Here is a 14,267-nt window from a genome sequence, read left to right on the forward strand (position 1 = left end):
CAGTAAAGGGAGCCCTGAGACAGGAATTCTTGAATTGAGTCTCGAAATATTAAGAGGAGGCTGGGCGTGGCGGCTCATACCTGTAATGCCAGCACTTTGGGAGCCTGAGGCGGTGGGGTGGCGGTTGCTTCAACCCAGGAGTCACAGACCAGCCTGGGCAAGATGGTGAAACTCCGTTTCTACAGAAAATACAAAAATTAGCTGGGCCTGGTGGCACACGCCTGGGGTCCCAGTTACTCATGAGGCTGAGGTGGCAGGATCACTTGAGCCTGGGAGGTAGAGGCTGGCTGCAGTGAGCTATGATCACACCACTGCACTCCAGCCTGTGAGACAGATGAGACCCTGTCTCTCTCTCTCCCTCCCTTCCCCTCTCTCTCTCAAGGAGAATCTTCCAGGTTAAGCAGATGGGGTAGCAATGAGGGCATTTATGGGCACATGCAAAAAGGATGAGCCAAGACTCAGGGCTGTGGTGCATCCAGGGAACTCAAATGCCTAGAACAGAAGGGGCCACAGCAGAAGAGACAGGAGAGAAAGCCTGGGGCCTGATGGTGGAAGGGCCATGCTGAGGAGCTGGGATTTTGACTTCTCCGTGGGTGGCAGGACCCACGGGACGGGTAGGGAGCGTGATACAGATGATTCTGACAGTCTGCGAGGACTGGCTGTAGGCAGACAGCAAGGCCAGGCGACAGAGCATCCTCTCACACATGCCCTTCACTGGAAGAACGCAGTCTGAAGCCTGTTCTCAAACCACCCACTTTCCAGTTCTTCGAAGCATTAGGTACGTGTGCTTAGACTACCAGTAGTCGGTGGAGGGATGGCCACAGAGGTAGTTCATTCAGTGTAACATGGAAAAAGCCAGTGGGCATCACATTGTGCACAATGGGAACAGCTCTGCAGATAAAATTAGTTGGGGCTTCATTGTTAAAGCTCTGCTATTTTCTGGCAAAGCATGAGGAATCGACACCCTGTTCACTGGGGAGGAATGGAGGTATACAGGAGCCAGTACTATTTCTTGGAAGTGACAGGGGAAGAGGCTTTTGAGGAAACAAATTCGAGCTTCAGAATGCTATTTGCAATGATAATAAAATGTCCTAGAGGTGCCAAGGAAATGGCTGGTTGGATAAAAGGATTAGTGGAATCAAGGCCATGAAATCCTAGGTGGGAACAGGGATGAAATACACAACTCGGGAATGCTGAGACTGAACGAACACTGCCAAGGCCCAGGCTGAGGTTGTTGGGCATCCAGGATTGCTTTTGATTTCAGCGCTAATTCGTCAGCTTCCCTTGAGAACATCACCAGCTCTGTGAACACTTTCTCCCCTAATTGCTACAGTTGGTATTAAGCAACCCCTGCAGAAAGGGCTCCACTGGCCTTGAGTGCTGGCCTTTCTGCTCGAGCTGCACCTTCTCAGTGCCACCCTTTCTGGCTTGGCCTTGGCCTGCTTACGATTCTTCCCCTCTAGGCTCCTCCCAAACCTATGGCTCAACTCCCACCTGCTTCTGCATCTGTATTAGCTCCGTCCTGGAGCCACTTGACTTCCACACTTGCTTCAGGTAAGGATTTTGTTTTCATTACCTGATTTCTAGAAGCACTTTCAACTTAAGACAAAGCTGGTCATTTGTGATTGAACAAATATTTTATTTAGTCATGGGTAGACCATAAGGTTTGATAATACAGTTCTTCCTCTGTTAGAGATGAAGGAGTCAAGGCATGATCCTTGCAATGTCAGCAACAAAACCAGGAGGAGACAGGGCTCTCTCCTCCTTCAGGACACAGCACAGCACGGCATGGCACAGTGTAAAGAGTGTGGCTCCCTTTGGGGTTTCCACGTTGCTCTGTATCTTCTCGTGCTGGGGCTGGATGTTCTTCAGCTGTACCTCCACTAGGAGAACATCAGCTATGAAGACAGAGCCTCAGCAGTATGGCCATAGGCCAGATCTTTGTTCTTTGCCCTCAGGAGATGAATTTTCTTGAGCTCTCGTGGAGCTCTTTGGGGACTCCCTTTTGTTGGGCTGCCTTCTAGCAAATGAGAGCATGTGGGAAAGCAAGCAACCTACACACCATAAAGCACCACAAGCAAGAGGATTCACCCTTCCTGTGGCTCAGACCACACACATTTCAAGTGGCTCATTCATCCAGATGTTGCTCTTGACCTTATGAATTATGACAGCACTTCCTCAGACTCCTCCGCACAAGTTGCAATGGCGTCTGCCACATCAGAACAGCCAGAACTGCCTGCTCTAAGCACCCCTCCCCTCCTCAGAGGGCTGTGGGGATAACCGCTGCCCTGCTCTGCAAACTGGGCCCATCCCACCCTCATTTTTGGAAACACTGGTAGCTGGCAGGTCACTTTCTCTGGCCATTTTTCTCACCCAGTTCTCTGCTACTAAATCAGTCCCCTCCTTTCGGTAATTCACACCTTTGCTACAGCAGGCCTCTCCCACCTTGTGTACCTCTTGGGAAAATGTCAGCATTTTGCCACCACACATGTGGACTCCCATCTGGCTGGTGCTGTTTGAAGCAGTGTCTGGGACCGGGATGGAAGACCCAGCACACACCTTTCACAAAGGGCCTGTCATCACCCTAGGGAGCTGTACCGATCCCCAGGACGGCCCAGCTCGGCTAGCTGATCATCACTAAGGATTGAGCCCTCTGGCCCCCAAAAGTTTGGGACGTTCTTCCCACTGCTTTGCCCATGCCCTCCCTTCTCAACTACTTCAAGAAGGTCTCTGAGCCATAGTTCATTGCAACTATCGTTTATTAAAAAATATATGTCTCCTTGGAAGGAACACTGATAAACCAGCTAGTGTCATGCTTACTTTGAATCTTTGTTTGTCTTCCCTGGGAGGGGGGAGGGCTGAGCATGGTTTAGACTTCACCACTTAGTTAACATCAGACAATCAACACTCCCTGTTCACCCCGTCCTCACCAGTCACAGTCGGCTGTCACTGTATCCCTCTTTGCCTTCAAGCCAGTGTACTGCCCAGGGAAAGCTGCTGCCCTTTCCTTATCCTCATTCTGGGTCCCATGCTTTATACAGTTAGTCTCATTCTGCTGGTCGGATAATGGTTAACAGAGTTTTGGGATTTGGCTGGTAGTGCTTAAAGCATCCTCAACATTGCCTCGAGGGCAACAGCCCTGACCCAGCGGGCTAGGAAACAACCGCCTCAACCCTAGGGCCAAGCCCTTCTCCATTCTCCCCTGTGTTGTCCCTCCAGTATGGAGGCGAGGGAGGCACATTGGCTTCAGAGGAGCACAGTGGGGTGGGGGAGGACCTGGACTGCAGCCGCTGCCTGCACTTGTGGTGGTGAAGACTCCCTTGACCACAGTCACTGCCATCAGACTCTGAGAAAAAGCAACAAGGTTTCACAGCTCACCAGTAAGCGCATCTTAGCTCTACAGCTCAAATGTACAGCATAAAGTCTACTTTCCTCTTGAAGAAACCGTAAGCTACCAGCTTTTGGGGAGGGGCTGGAGCAGAGCATATGAAGCAGCTGCAAAAAAAAAAAAAACCAAATCAAACTCATGACACGGCTGGCCAAGCAAGCCAAGTGCTGTCCCGCTATCCCAGCATAGAACTGGAAGGCAAGTGACTCCCTGTCCCTGTTGGTGGAACCCAGGGACGAACCTCAGCAGAGCCCTGCATGTCCTCCTCTCAGCCTAGCCCCTGCTCTCCCTTCTGCTGACAGGACAACCAGGCCTGGGTTACCTACTCCATCACAAGGCCTGGCTCCTTCAGGACCTCATAAGCCTTTAGAACCTTGGCAAATTGGATTGTACGCATTCAGTTAAATAGTAAAAGTAAAATTTGCAATAATGAAAAGGCTGACACAGTAGCACAACATGGTTTTGGTTTAACAGCAGCTTAAAAAGGAACAAAAAGGAAACCTCTCATGCAGACACATCAGGTGCCATAAAACAATAGGCAATTCCACGGGGAGCATCATTAGCCATTCTCTCCCTCCGCACACAGGACTGGCTGCACCTCAGGGGCAGTAGCTGCTTTCAGGTCAAGTCTTTAACCCTCTTGCCCCAGGCAAAAGCCATTACTTTCAGGCCTCAGGCTGACCCCTCCTAGCTCTCAAGAGAATGACCAAATGCGAGTGCCCTTAGTGCAGCACTTGCTACCATCTTCAATCCCTTCCCAACCAGCTGGGATAGAAGATGCCATCTGATTGGAATATGAAAATTAAAGCATTTCTCTAATAACATAGTACCATTGATGAAGTCTCCATAGATTTTCTAATCCAAATGTGTGTGAATATATATATATATTATATGAGAGTGTATAATATATATATATAATAATTTCTATATATTTTATATAAATTACATATATATATCTATATATAAATAAGATACTTTCTGTCGCCATTACGTTGCACCGTTCAGAGCTGCAAGACAGCAGTACAGATAGGGAGAAATGCCCAGAAGCATCTCATCATGTGGTGCATTTAGCTCACTTCACAAGCCGTGCAGCTGTCCAGAGTCTGTCTTTCCATCAGTCCTCCTCTTTTCTCTTCACTTCTGCTTGGTTTTTATGAAAACAATGGCTCTGATGGATTTTGCACCTGTGCTAGCGCTTGGGAAAGGTCCATGCAGGAATGGGCACAGTCACATGATGAGTGAGATGGCATCATCCCAAAAAATAAACTAAAACAAACAAAAAAAATTAAAAAAAAAAACAGGACTAGAAAACTCAATTTTTTTTTGACATATCTAAAAAAGGGGACAAGAACATAGCATTTGTTCTCCCCATGGGGACAGGAATGAAGAGGGAGGAGGGAAGAGGGACTTGATTTCTTCTGTTCACAAGAGAATGGTTGGAGGGGATTCTTCAGAGTTTTTCAGGGGATGGGACCCAAATGTAGTGCCCAGACTGGTCCTCAATGATTTGTTTGATTTTGTTATAAATCTCTTCCAGTGAGTCACCCTGTACAATGGCTAAAGTGGAGAGGAAAACAAAATTATTACTGTGGTCCACAGCACATCCCCCAAACCCAGCAATCCTGCCTTTCCCAACTATCCTACAAGACCTCCTCTCCCCCACCCTCCGCCCCCTCACATGAAAGACATGTTTCCAGGAGTATGGGTTTGGGCTTAAGCTCACTGGCCAGCTGCCTGTGTGGTCAGGGCAGTAAGGGCAACCAACTAGGTGCCCTAAGCTCAGGACTTGAAGTCAACTCACTGAGACAGTGAGACTAAGTAGCAATGACCAGAAAAATGTGTTTATTCAAAAGACGTTTACTGAGCACCCACTACGTCCTAGACCGTGCAGTTCACGTTACTCTTGGGTGCCATAAAGCCAGCAGCTTGTAATTCTAAAGCAGACTTAAAAGATGTGGAAAATCCCAGTTCTCCACAGAAAGAATTGAAAGCCACTATTTCTGGCAATAGGCAGTGCTCCTGGGCCCTTCACATCTGCTGTATGTCAGAGGTCAGCCCAGCAAACAAGGACATGGATGCTGACGGTAAAGGGAGTTCTGAAGACCCAAGGTGTGTGAGGACATGTATGAATTCTTTACCCAGTTAACCTAGTGGCACCACCAGCTAAAATGGACTCAGCACTGCCCTGCACATATATATATGCCACTGTACTTCAAAAGGTGAAGAACATATTACATAGAAACCTTCCCAATGTTTCAGGAACTGACCTTCTAAAGTAGATGATCATACACACACACAAACACACACCGACAGACAACTTGAACACCACACCGAGGAATCATCATGATCAACAAACGTTTATTCAGCACCTAAACATGCAAAGTCAAGTACTGGGGTGGGGGAGTGGAGCAGAAACAGAGGGAGACAGAGTAATACAGGAAGCCTACAATCTAGTAGGGACAAGACAAAATGAACAAACCAACAATTGAAGGAAGCATTTGGTGAGCGGTGTATGTTATCAACTGGCTGAACTGCTATGGCTGGACACAGGGAACTTGAGTGCTCTGGAAAGGTTTGTGCTCAAAAGCTTAAAAGCAACTGGTAACTCCGTGCAAGGTTTCTACATTCTGTCTACACCTCTTTGAGACACTTATAGAAACAGGTGCCTGGCTATTCCCACAGTACCCCCCGCAGGGTAGCAGGAGTCTTACCCGTAAAGTACTCTCCAAACTCCTGCTCCAGTTTCATGGCTTTGTCATAGATCTTATTTGCTTGTTCATATGTCTGCCTTCGGTTCATTTCCCTGCCAAAGATAGAAGAAAAGTAGTTCCGAACCAGATCTTACGTTCTGGTTCATCCAAGGATTATTCCAGGATCCCTAAAAATCTGCTAAGCTGCCCTCTCAGAGCAGCAGTGGCCCATGGCTAACTCCTCAAACCTTCTGGGTTCAAAAGTCCAACCAAGAACACAGACAAAAGCCCTTAAAACAGGAGCACCCAGTGACCAGAGCTGGGACCCAGAGTTTCTTTCAAGTTTCTGATGTTCCTACCCCTGCCCAACAAATCACTTTGTTCTCCAGTTCCCTTCCAGGCCCAATCTTAGCTTGTTATGTCTGAGTCCTCAGTTAAACACTTACATAAGGGCTTCAATGGACTTGGGCTTGATGAAAATGGCAATGGGGTAAAGTTGTGCTTGCTGCAGTCTCTTGATAGCATTGCCGGAAACATCTAAGATGCAGTGCTTGCCCTGAAAAAGCAGAGATTGTATCAGTTCCTATTCACTAAGCCCCAGGCAGAAATCCAGTGACATTCTAAACATCCATCTTGGCTGGAGGTGGGGGCAAGGGGAGGGGCAACATGGCTACCCAAAGTGGCCTAAAAAATTCAATCCCTGAAGTAGACAGACCCTACTTTTTGCTATTACCCAGAAAAGGCCACATGTGTCCAGGGCCCCCTATTCCCTTTTGGGTGATGCTCTGAATGAGTTATACGAAGGAGACAGATAGGTTTGTCAAGGGGCTGGGAATAGGCAGAGGTGCCATGGCTTTGCTCAGCAGCACTGCTGGGCAGCCTCTGTGGTGGAAGGATAAGGATTCAAGTGGAGCCTTGGCACGAGCACTGGCCTTCCTTTTGAGGCCAGATCCTCTACACTTACCCTCTCTGCAACTGCCCGCACTGACTGGATGCTGGTCCCATAGAGATTATCATTAAATTGACCCGCCTCAATGAACTTGTTGTCCTGAATATCTTTCTCCATTTGTTCTCGAGACACCACAAAGTGGTAGTCTTGTCCATCCACCTCATTGTCACGCCGAGGCCGAGTAGTATCTGAAGGAAGAAAGGGAACACTTTGTGGCCCAGGGTCAATGATCTACCCCGAGCCAAAAAATACTGACTGGTTCATTCTCATCTGGGTGGGTCGCTGGGCCACTCCACTTTAAGTGGGAGAAAAAAGCAGTTGGGAAGGAGTTTGTCTTACCTACTTCTCTTCCAATATCTAGGTCTCACACAGCGGGTATTTGCTTTAGCTTAAACTGGACCAGAAAGGTGGGGATTCCTGAGCTAAGGCATGGCACAGGGTGCCATACTTGGTAGAGGAGACAGTGAACCTAACAAACTGTTCATGGAGTCACATCGACACCACTCTGGCTGGACCTCCCTATTTGTCCAATCATTCCCGACCATCACCACTGGACCTTTCCCCCAAGGGAGTGAGCAGCCAAGCCTGACGGCTTAATCTCTCCAACCCCATCGGCTTTTGGGGAATATATTGCCACCCAGTCTTTTCCAGGGTGTCAAATGTACCCTGTCCCCAAATAGCCCTAGAATCTGATCCCAGACCTTTTCCATAAAACATTAGAGCAACAATTCCCAGGGCACCAAGCCTCACTCCTTTGGGCCTTCCTGGACTCTTACGTGGCACACAGGATCCAAATTTATGTGGAAATTCAGAGATCAGGTCGTCATTGACTCGGTCCTTCATTGGGCCCAGGATGATCACAGGCCTTGCATAGTGAACTAGAGAGGGAGAGCATTGAGACAGTGAACAGAGGCCCCTACCAGACAGGCTGTCCTACCCCCGAGTCTGGCTAGAACAGAGGCTCTGCAGCAGAGACTCAGACAGGGTGAAGCATCCTCGGCCATTGTCTGGCTTTTAAACACAAAGACATCAAAGAGCCTTTAATTTGAGAATATCTAAGTTCAAGGCAAGTCTGAAAGCAGAAGCTGCTCCCCTTCTAACAGAGTAAGAAAAAACCTCTGCACTGACACTAGTAGCTGAGCAAGATTTTCACAGAGCAGCCACTGAAGGGAATAACCTGGACCTCTCTTTTAGCAGTGGCTACATCTACTGAAGTAGACCTTCCTTGTAAATTTGCCCCTCCTTTGGAAGGTGTCCTGGCAGCAGGCAGAGGCATAGAGAGAAGTGCACACTGGAGGCACCCCCTTCCCTATGACACTGGGGAGAAGCAGAAGAGAAGGAGGAGCCCTGGGGCTGGATGTGCCATGAGTGGAACCTTCCTCCTCCTTCAGGTCCCTCCCTCTGCTGCCACAGCCACCCATCATATTGAGCCCCATGACAGGACACGAGCACAGAGACAAGGCTCTCAAAAGGGGGCTTACTTTCTTGCCGTGTCACTGGCTCATATGACAAAATAGCATCCTCTTGTCCTTCTGCAACAAAAAAGGGAGCTAAGTTAGCACCGTATGATCTGCCTCCTTCTGTACAACACTCCCCACACCCTCCCCTGCCAGGATACAGCCATATTGGGTGGTTCTTGCTACCACACACCACCTGTGATCCTTTCTGTTTTCTGATGGTGAGAAAGCACAGGAAACCCTTCACTGGCTCCCAGACAGGAGTCAGTAGTTCTCTTGTTCAGTGAAATATCACTGGGCAAAGGGCCAAGGCCCAGAAGCCATGAAGCCTCCACCCCAAACCACCCCAATTTCTGAGGAACTCTTCTGACAGGTAATAAGTGTGCACAGCGGCCCCCTTGTTCTGGTAAGAATGACAGGGACGCTTTGACCAGTTGAGACGCTTGCCCAAGTCCCCTTCATCTGCATGCAGGGGAGTCAGGACACACATGCAGGTCCCTGAAGCTGCGGCCTAACTTTGCCCTTTAATGGTCTACCTACCCACCTCCTGCATTGGAAGAAGCATGCAGAAAAGTGGCACATGGCTCTGCTAAGGTCTCCAGTACCCCTTAAGAGCAATGCTGAACCTGCTGTCTTTTCCTGGTGGAGCTCCATGTTGAGCCTAGCAATGTTGAGGTTTTCCTAAAACAGTCGGCAAGCCACTCGGTGCTGGGTGCCTGGAGTTCCCAAAGTGGCTGATGGCAGTCCCAGGGAAGACAGTGATATTTGCATCAAGGCACACAATGCTTGCTAAAAGGCTTCTTCTGAGCCTAAGACTCCTGGGCAGATTTTACAAGGCCTCTAGCCACCATAGCTCCCAAAAGACCAGTGCTCCCAAAGCTCATGAGGTTTGAATTATGGTTTCTCTGGTCCGGTCACAGGATCTCCCAAGGAAAACTGGGCAATTACCTGATCCTTTAACCAGCCCCAAAGGCAAAGGGATCCTAACGACCCAGAAAGGCAGATTCAGGGCAGCATCCTATAGGAGCCAGTTTTCTTTTGGTCTCTGAGCAAATCTAAACCTGGCAACACCTATGGCCCACAGTACCCATGGCAGGAATTTACTCTTTGGCAGGTCACCCTTCCCAGTGCCAGGGATGCTTTTAATTCAGGTCCTGGCCAGAGCTATAGTGTTTACACTCTCCTTTAATCCACAGGGTGAACCCCAACCCATAAGGAGAATGAACTGGCCACAGCATTTCCAGGATCTCAAAGTGTACATGGCTAAAAGAAGCACCAGCCTCTGAGCAGCAATGGCAGCTGTGCAATACTGGAATGAGGATGGCTGGGATACACGGTGGAGCTACACGACATGGAAGGAATGACACACACTTACTGGAACTGCTTTCGCTGTCACTGGTGTTGGATGTCACTCCCTCTGCAAGCCAACAAGAAAGAGACTCCAATTCAGAACACACCACTGAGAGGTCACATGCAGCACAAAACTCAAATGCTCCAGGAGCAAGACACTGAGCTGCCAACGGAGTCAGGCCACAGGAGGCCTCATCCAGGCTACCAACTGGGAGGCACAGCTCCAATCCTGAGCCCCTGGCCCTCTCATACTTTTCCCCAGAGCCCTCTTGGTCTGTGAAGTCCCTCCCTATGTACTACAAGCCACACTTCCTTCAGCAGCATCCTCTTCATCTGAATCAAACAAATTGACCTGGATGGTTTCCAAGTCCTATTTCAAAATGCATCTCCCAAGGTTAACAACAGGAAAGAAAAGACAGTGACAGGAGCAAAGAGAAGTCCAGGGACCAGACTGCCCATGGGTGTCCCCCGCCCGACAGAGCCCCGGAAGTACACAACCATGTGGCACTCTGCAACTAAGAGGCCAAACACTGTATGGGTTAAGCAGACACCAGGGAGCGCTGCTCTGACCATTCGGTGGGATCCCCAGCCTTCCTGCCACCACTCCAAAGCAGGAGAGCTTGGCTTCAGTGGTGACAAGGGAAACACCTCCATCTACCACCAGACAGACATGTCAAAACACAGACAACACAACCAACAAAACACCCTGAGGACAAGACAGCCCTCCTGTCTCACACAGCTGGGATCTGCCCATCTCTTAGTCGTGAGGGAAGAGAAAGCTCAAGCAGAGGAGCAGTGTTCACAAGAGGCACAAACAAAGCCCACCCACCCAGGATGACATGTGAATGAAGATGAGACATGGACACATCAAATTATGGAGAGAGATGCTGCTCATTTCAGCCAAGACCACACTGTTTCAGACCATGATATGCTGTGGCCCCCCATGGAAAGGACTGGCTGAGTTGCCACGCATGGCTAGTTCCTGAACAATCCCCAACAGCAGCTCCTTTGCCTTTGGCCTTTATTATTTATTGAAGAAGAGCATATGCTGACAGAACCCACCCGGCAGGGTTACGTGCCTGTGAACCCTTGCACGCAGCAGGATGGCCGCTAAGGCCTCATCATCTAGGTCTTTTTCATTTTCCACTCTAGGATTCTTTTCCAGAATGGAAAATGAGGTCAGAGTTTTCCTGAGATAAAGCACTAACTATATATGGTCCATAAATGGTGTCGAGGCCCCCAGCAGACCAGCTCAACCCCTTACAGGCGCTCTGTGGGAAGCCAACTGGCAGCTGTTTGCTGAGGCCCTGGATCTTCCGAGACATCCCAGATGCAGGTTGGGCAAAGGGGGTCACAGTACCCTTGCCCCTAGTTAGAGGGATTTTAAGAGCTGCAATTCCCACACCCAATTCTTTAGCGTGGTTATCACTGGGAGAAGAATCCAACCAGCAGGCACCCCTCCCTTGACAATAAGCTAGAGATGAGCTCAGTGGTTCCACTGGAGAAACATTTCAGGCCCACCTCACTTCTAAGGGGGAATGCCAAGCTCATGCCCTCCCACTTTGAGTGGCAAAAGGTAAACAAAGGCATGAATGATGGGGACTTACTAGGTTACTAGGGATCCAGAGCAAATGTGTAACATTCGGAGCCACATGCACTTCTTCCTGCTGTGAACACTGCCCTCCCCTCACCCTTCACCCTCACCCATGTCCCCGATAGCCCCACCCCCACTATCTCCATTCATGCCACAAATACAGTGAACGGTGTGTAAGTTGGACTTACTCAGGTTCTTTGCTCCATAATAATCGTCACTTAACCCCGGGAAGTCCTGATTTCACAGACAGCAAGGATGGAGAGAGGACAAGGGGGAGAAGAAGAAGGGGAAGGGGAAGGGATGGGAGGGAATGGAAGAGAGGGAGAGATTTGGGGAGAAGAGAAAAAAATAGAGAAAAAGACAAGGGGGAGGAAGAATACAGAGGCAGGTGAGCACTAGTGACAGAATTATGAAACACCATGAAGACCTAGCACTACAGTGAGGCCAGGAGCTCTGCCACAGAAAGAATGTCCCAGGGCAGATAAGATAGCTAGACTTCATGCTACCCAATTGGTTGCCAGAGGGTCTTGGAGTAGACTAGCTTTCTGAAGTGTCTACAGCTGTAGGCCAACGGGACAGGACAGGTGATATACCAAGGCTTAGAGCACCTGCTTTGACCAAATTGGTAGTTGTGGAGCCCAGGTCTCTGTTTGCCCTCACCATTTCCCTCCACAGCGCATGAAAGAGAAAATGTCCACATGTGCCAGGTAGGCAGACAGAACTGCCATCACCTCAAGAAGCTTTTGCCCAATACTGACTCACTCTGTTCAAATCCTTCAGGAAAAGTTTTGCATGGTGTCGGGTGTCACTTCCAAAGCTGCCCTGAGGCGGGCAGACCTTGGGGGATGAACTCAGCTTCTGGAGAAGTGGCACTAGGCACTTTCAACTCTGTTGTCCAACAGGTACCCCCCTCGCCCACCAGGCGGGGCCACTGAGCAATGAACACCTCCCCAGGCTGGGCTTGGCATAGAGGGACTCTAGGACTCATCGGATGAAACTATGGTGACATCAGCTCAGACCTCTGTCTCAGACTGTCTCCTAACTGATCATGAGCAGAGCCACCTCATCTATGGCTTCTCATTGAACTACCCCAGGATGATGAGCCGTGGCCGCCATCTGGATGAGGGCATCCTTCTGTCTACCAGATACCACCCCAGACGGCCATAACTTCCACATACCATGACCGTGGACCAGACTGGCCTGACAAAAGGACATTTCCTATCAGAACCAGTCAGTCTCCTGCCAGTCCCAACAGCCCAAGACCCCAAGATCCCTCCATGTAAGACAGAGGAGTCACTGGTAAATGAGAGATGTTTACCATTCATGATGAGACAAATGAGAAAACATTTTTCAAGGAAGGCCTGGTGTTTAAGGTTAGGGTTGGAGCAGTTAATTTCTGAGGCACATGGCAGAGCAAGAAGATTTATCAGGATTAAATTTCTTCTTCAGGTTAATTTAGCTCAGGGTGATTGCTCTTCCTACCGAACCAACTTTGTGTTTCTCAATAAATCTTTATTTGAACAAAGTGGAGCAACACTCCTTCCATGTCAACTCATTTAGGCAGGAAGGATTCTCCTGGGAAAACTGGCTCTGTAGGCACTCTAGGATAACAGCGAGTCTGCTGGGAGTCGTGTGGATATCCTGTATGCTTATGCACGTACGTGGGATTCTGGAAGTAGCCCCAACTCCAGGGATCCTGGGAAGAAAAGGCTCTTCTCTTGACATACATGAGTGAAGTTAAGGGAAGGAAAATATAAGAGGAAGAAGCCAGGAGAGCAACACTGAGCCCCTAGACCTTGTTCTCTTGAAAAACCATTTTCCTGACCCTGACACTAGCTGAAAAACCACTCCTCACCACCACAGCAGAGCTCTGTCTGGCATTTCCATTGCTAGTGCCAGGCACTTCCTGGAGACTGACCCTGGGACCAGGCCCACCTCAGTGCCTCCAACATTCATTCTAACTGAGGAGCTGGACAAATAAAACCCATCTTCCTTATGCAGACCAATTTCTGCCCTGACTCTGCAGATAAGCAGGTGCATGCACACACAGGCGTGCATGGGGCCACACATGGCCCTGCTCAGGCTTCTCCTGCGGGAAGGTGCAACTGAGGATGAGGGGACAGGGCTGCAGACGGCCTGCTCTCTGGACTCTGCTGCTACTTACGTTCCTGTATGCTGCTCTCCTGGGCCATGTTTTCTTTGCTCTTGTAAAATGGAAACTTTCGAGAGAGGCGGAAACTCTTTTTACGTTTCGTTTTGATCGACTGTGAAAGAACATGAAGATGGAGGGGAAGGACAGAAGAAAAAAAAACAGAACAATGGATTTTAAAGCATGCAAGAAAAACTAAAATGGAGACAACGGTGAGCTAAATAAAAGACCATCTCTCACAAATGGAGTCTATGAGATTAAATGAAAGTTGATGTAAGAGGAAAATTATGTTTACAAGAAAATGTTGTAGGGATGGTAGAGGTTTCTATCTAATCCAGACTCATAACACTCACTGGCACTTCCTGGACACATTCCCTAAGGTACCATTGACATACACAGAGTCATCTACTCCACGTCTCTCTTCCCTCTACTGCTCCAGAAGTTCTTTGGCCTGTGAAGCTCATAGAAGAAAAGGGGTGAATGGCGGGCCCTCCTGCCTCAGGTGGTCTGCAGGGAGGTGGGAGGCCTGGGGCTGGGCTTCTTGGCTGGATGCTGTGACAGGGTCTATAGCCAGGGAGACACCCACAAGTGGCTTCATTTCCCCAAGCAAGTCAGCCTTCCAGACAGTCCAACTCCAACATATCTTCAAGAGCCGGTGCCCAGGGGGAAGGAGCACAGACTAGCCGTGGA

General features: G+C 49.2%; 1 protein-coding gene across 5 annotated transcripts in view; it reads right to left on the reverse strand.

Annotated features, from left to right (window-relative positions):
• Positions 1 to 2,741: 2,741 nt before the first annotated feature.
• The window catches only part of DLG3 (discs large MAGUK scaffold protein 3), a 63,841-nt gene continuing 52,315 nt past the window's right edge, over positions 2,742 to 14,267 (reverse strand). For 3 of the 5 annotated variants that reach the window (XM_012475042.2, XM_012475045.2, XM_012475046.2), the window contains 8 exons: positions 13,593 to 13,692; positions 9,860 to 9,901; positions 8,509 to 8,559; positions 7,804 to 7,905; positions 7,043 to 7,215; positions 6,525 to 6,634; positions 6,100 to 6,191; positions 2,742 to 4,945 (listed from right to left, as the gene is read on the reverse strand). In XM_012475042.2, coding sequence (XP_012330465.1) covers positions 4,839 to 4,945; positions 6,100 to 6,191; positions 6,525 to 6,634; positions 7,043 to 7,215; positions 7,804 to 7,905; positions 8,509 to 8,559; positions 9,860 to 9,901; positions 13,593 to 13,692 — 777 coding nt within the window. In that variant the 3' untranslated portion in view covers positions 2,742 to 4,838. Of the gene's footprint in view, positions 4,946 to 6,099; positions 6,192 to 6,524; positions 6,635 to 7,042; positions 7,216 to 7,803; positions 7,906 to 8,508; positions 8,560 to 9,859; positions 9,902 to 11,616; positions 11,663 to 13,592; positions 13,693 to 14,267 lie in introns of all 5 variants that reach the window. The other 2 variants (XM_012475043.2, XM_012475044.2) reach the window with 2 other exon arrangements.

The sequence above is a fragment of the Aotus nancymaae genome, unplaced genomic scaffold, assembly GCF_030222135.1.
Source record: "Aotus nancymaae isolate 86718 unplaced genomic scaffold, 86718_ANA_hifiasm-v0.15.2.pri h1tg000081l, whole genome shotgun sequence".
Lineage (NCBI taxonomy): Eukaryota > Metazoa > Chordata > Mammalia > Primates > Aotidae > Aotus > Aotus nancymaae.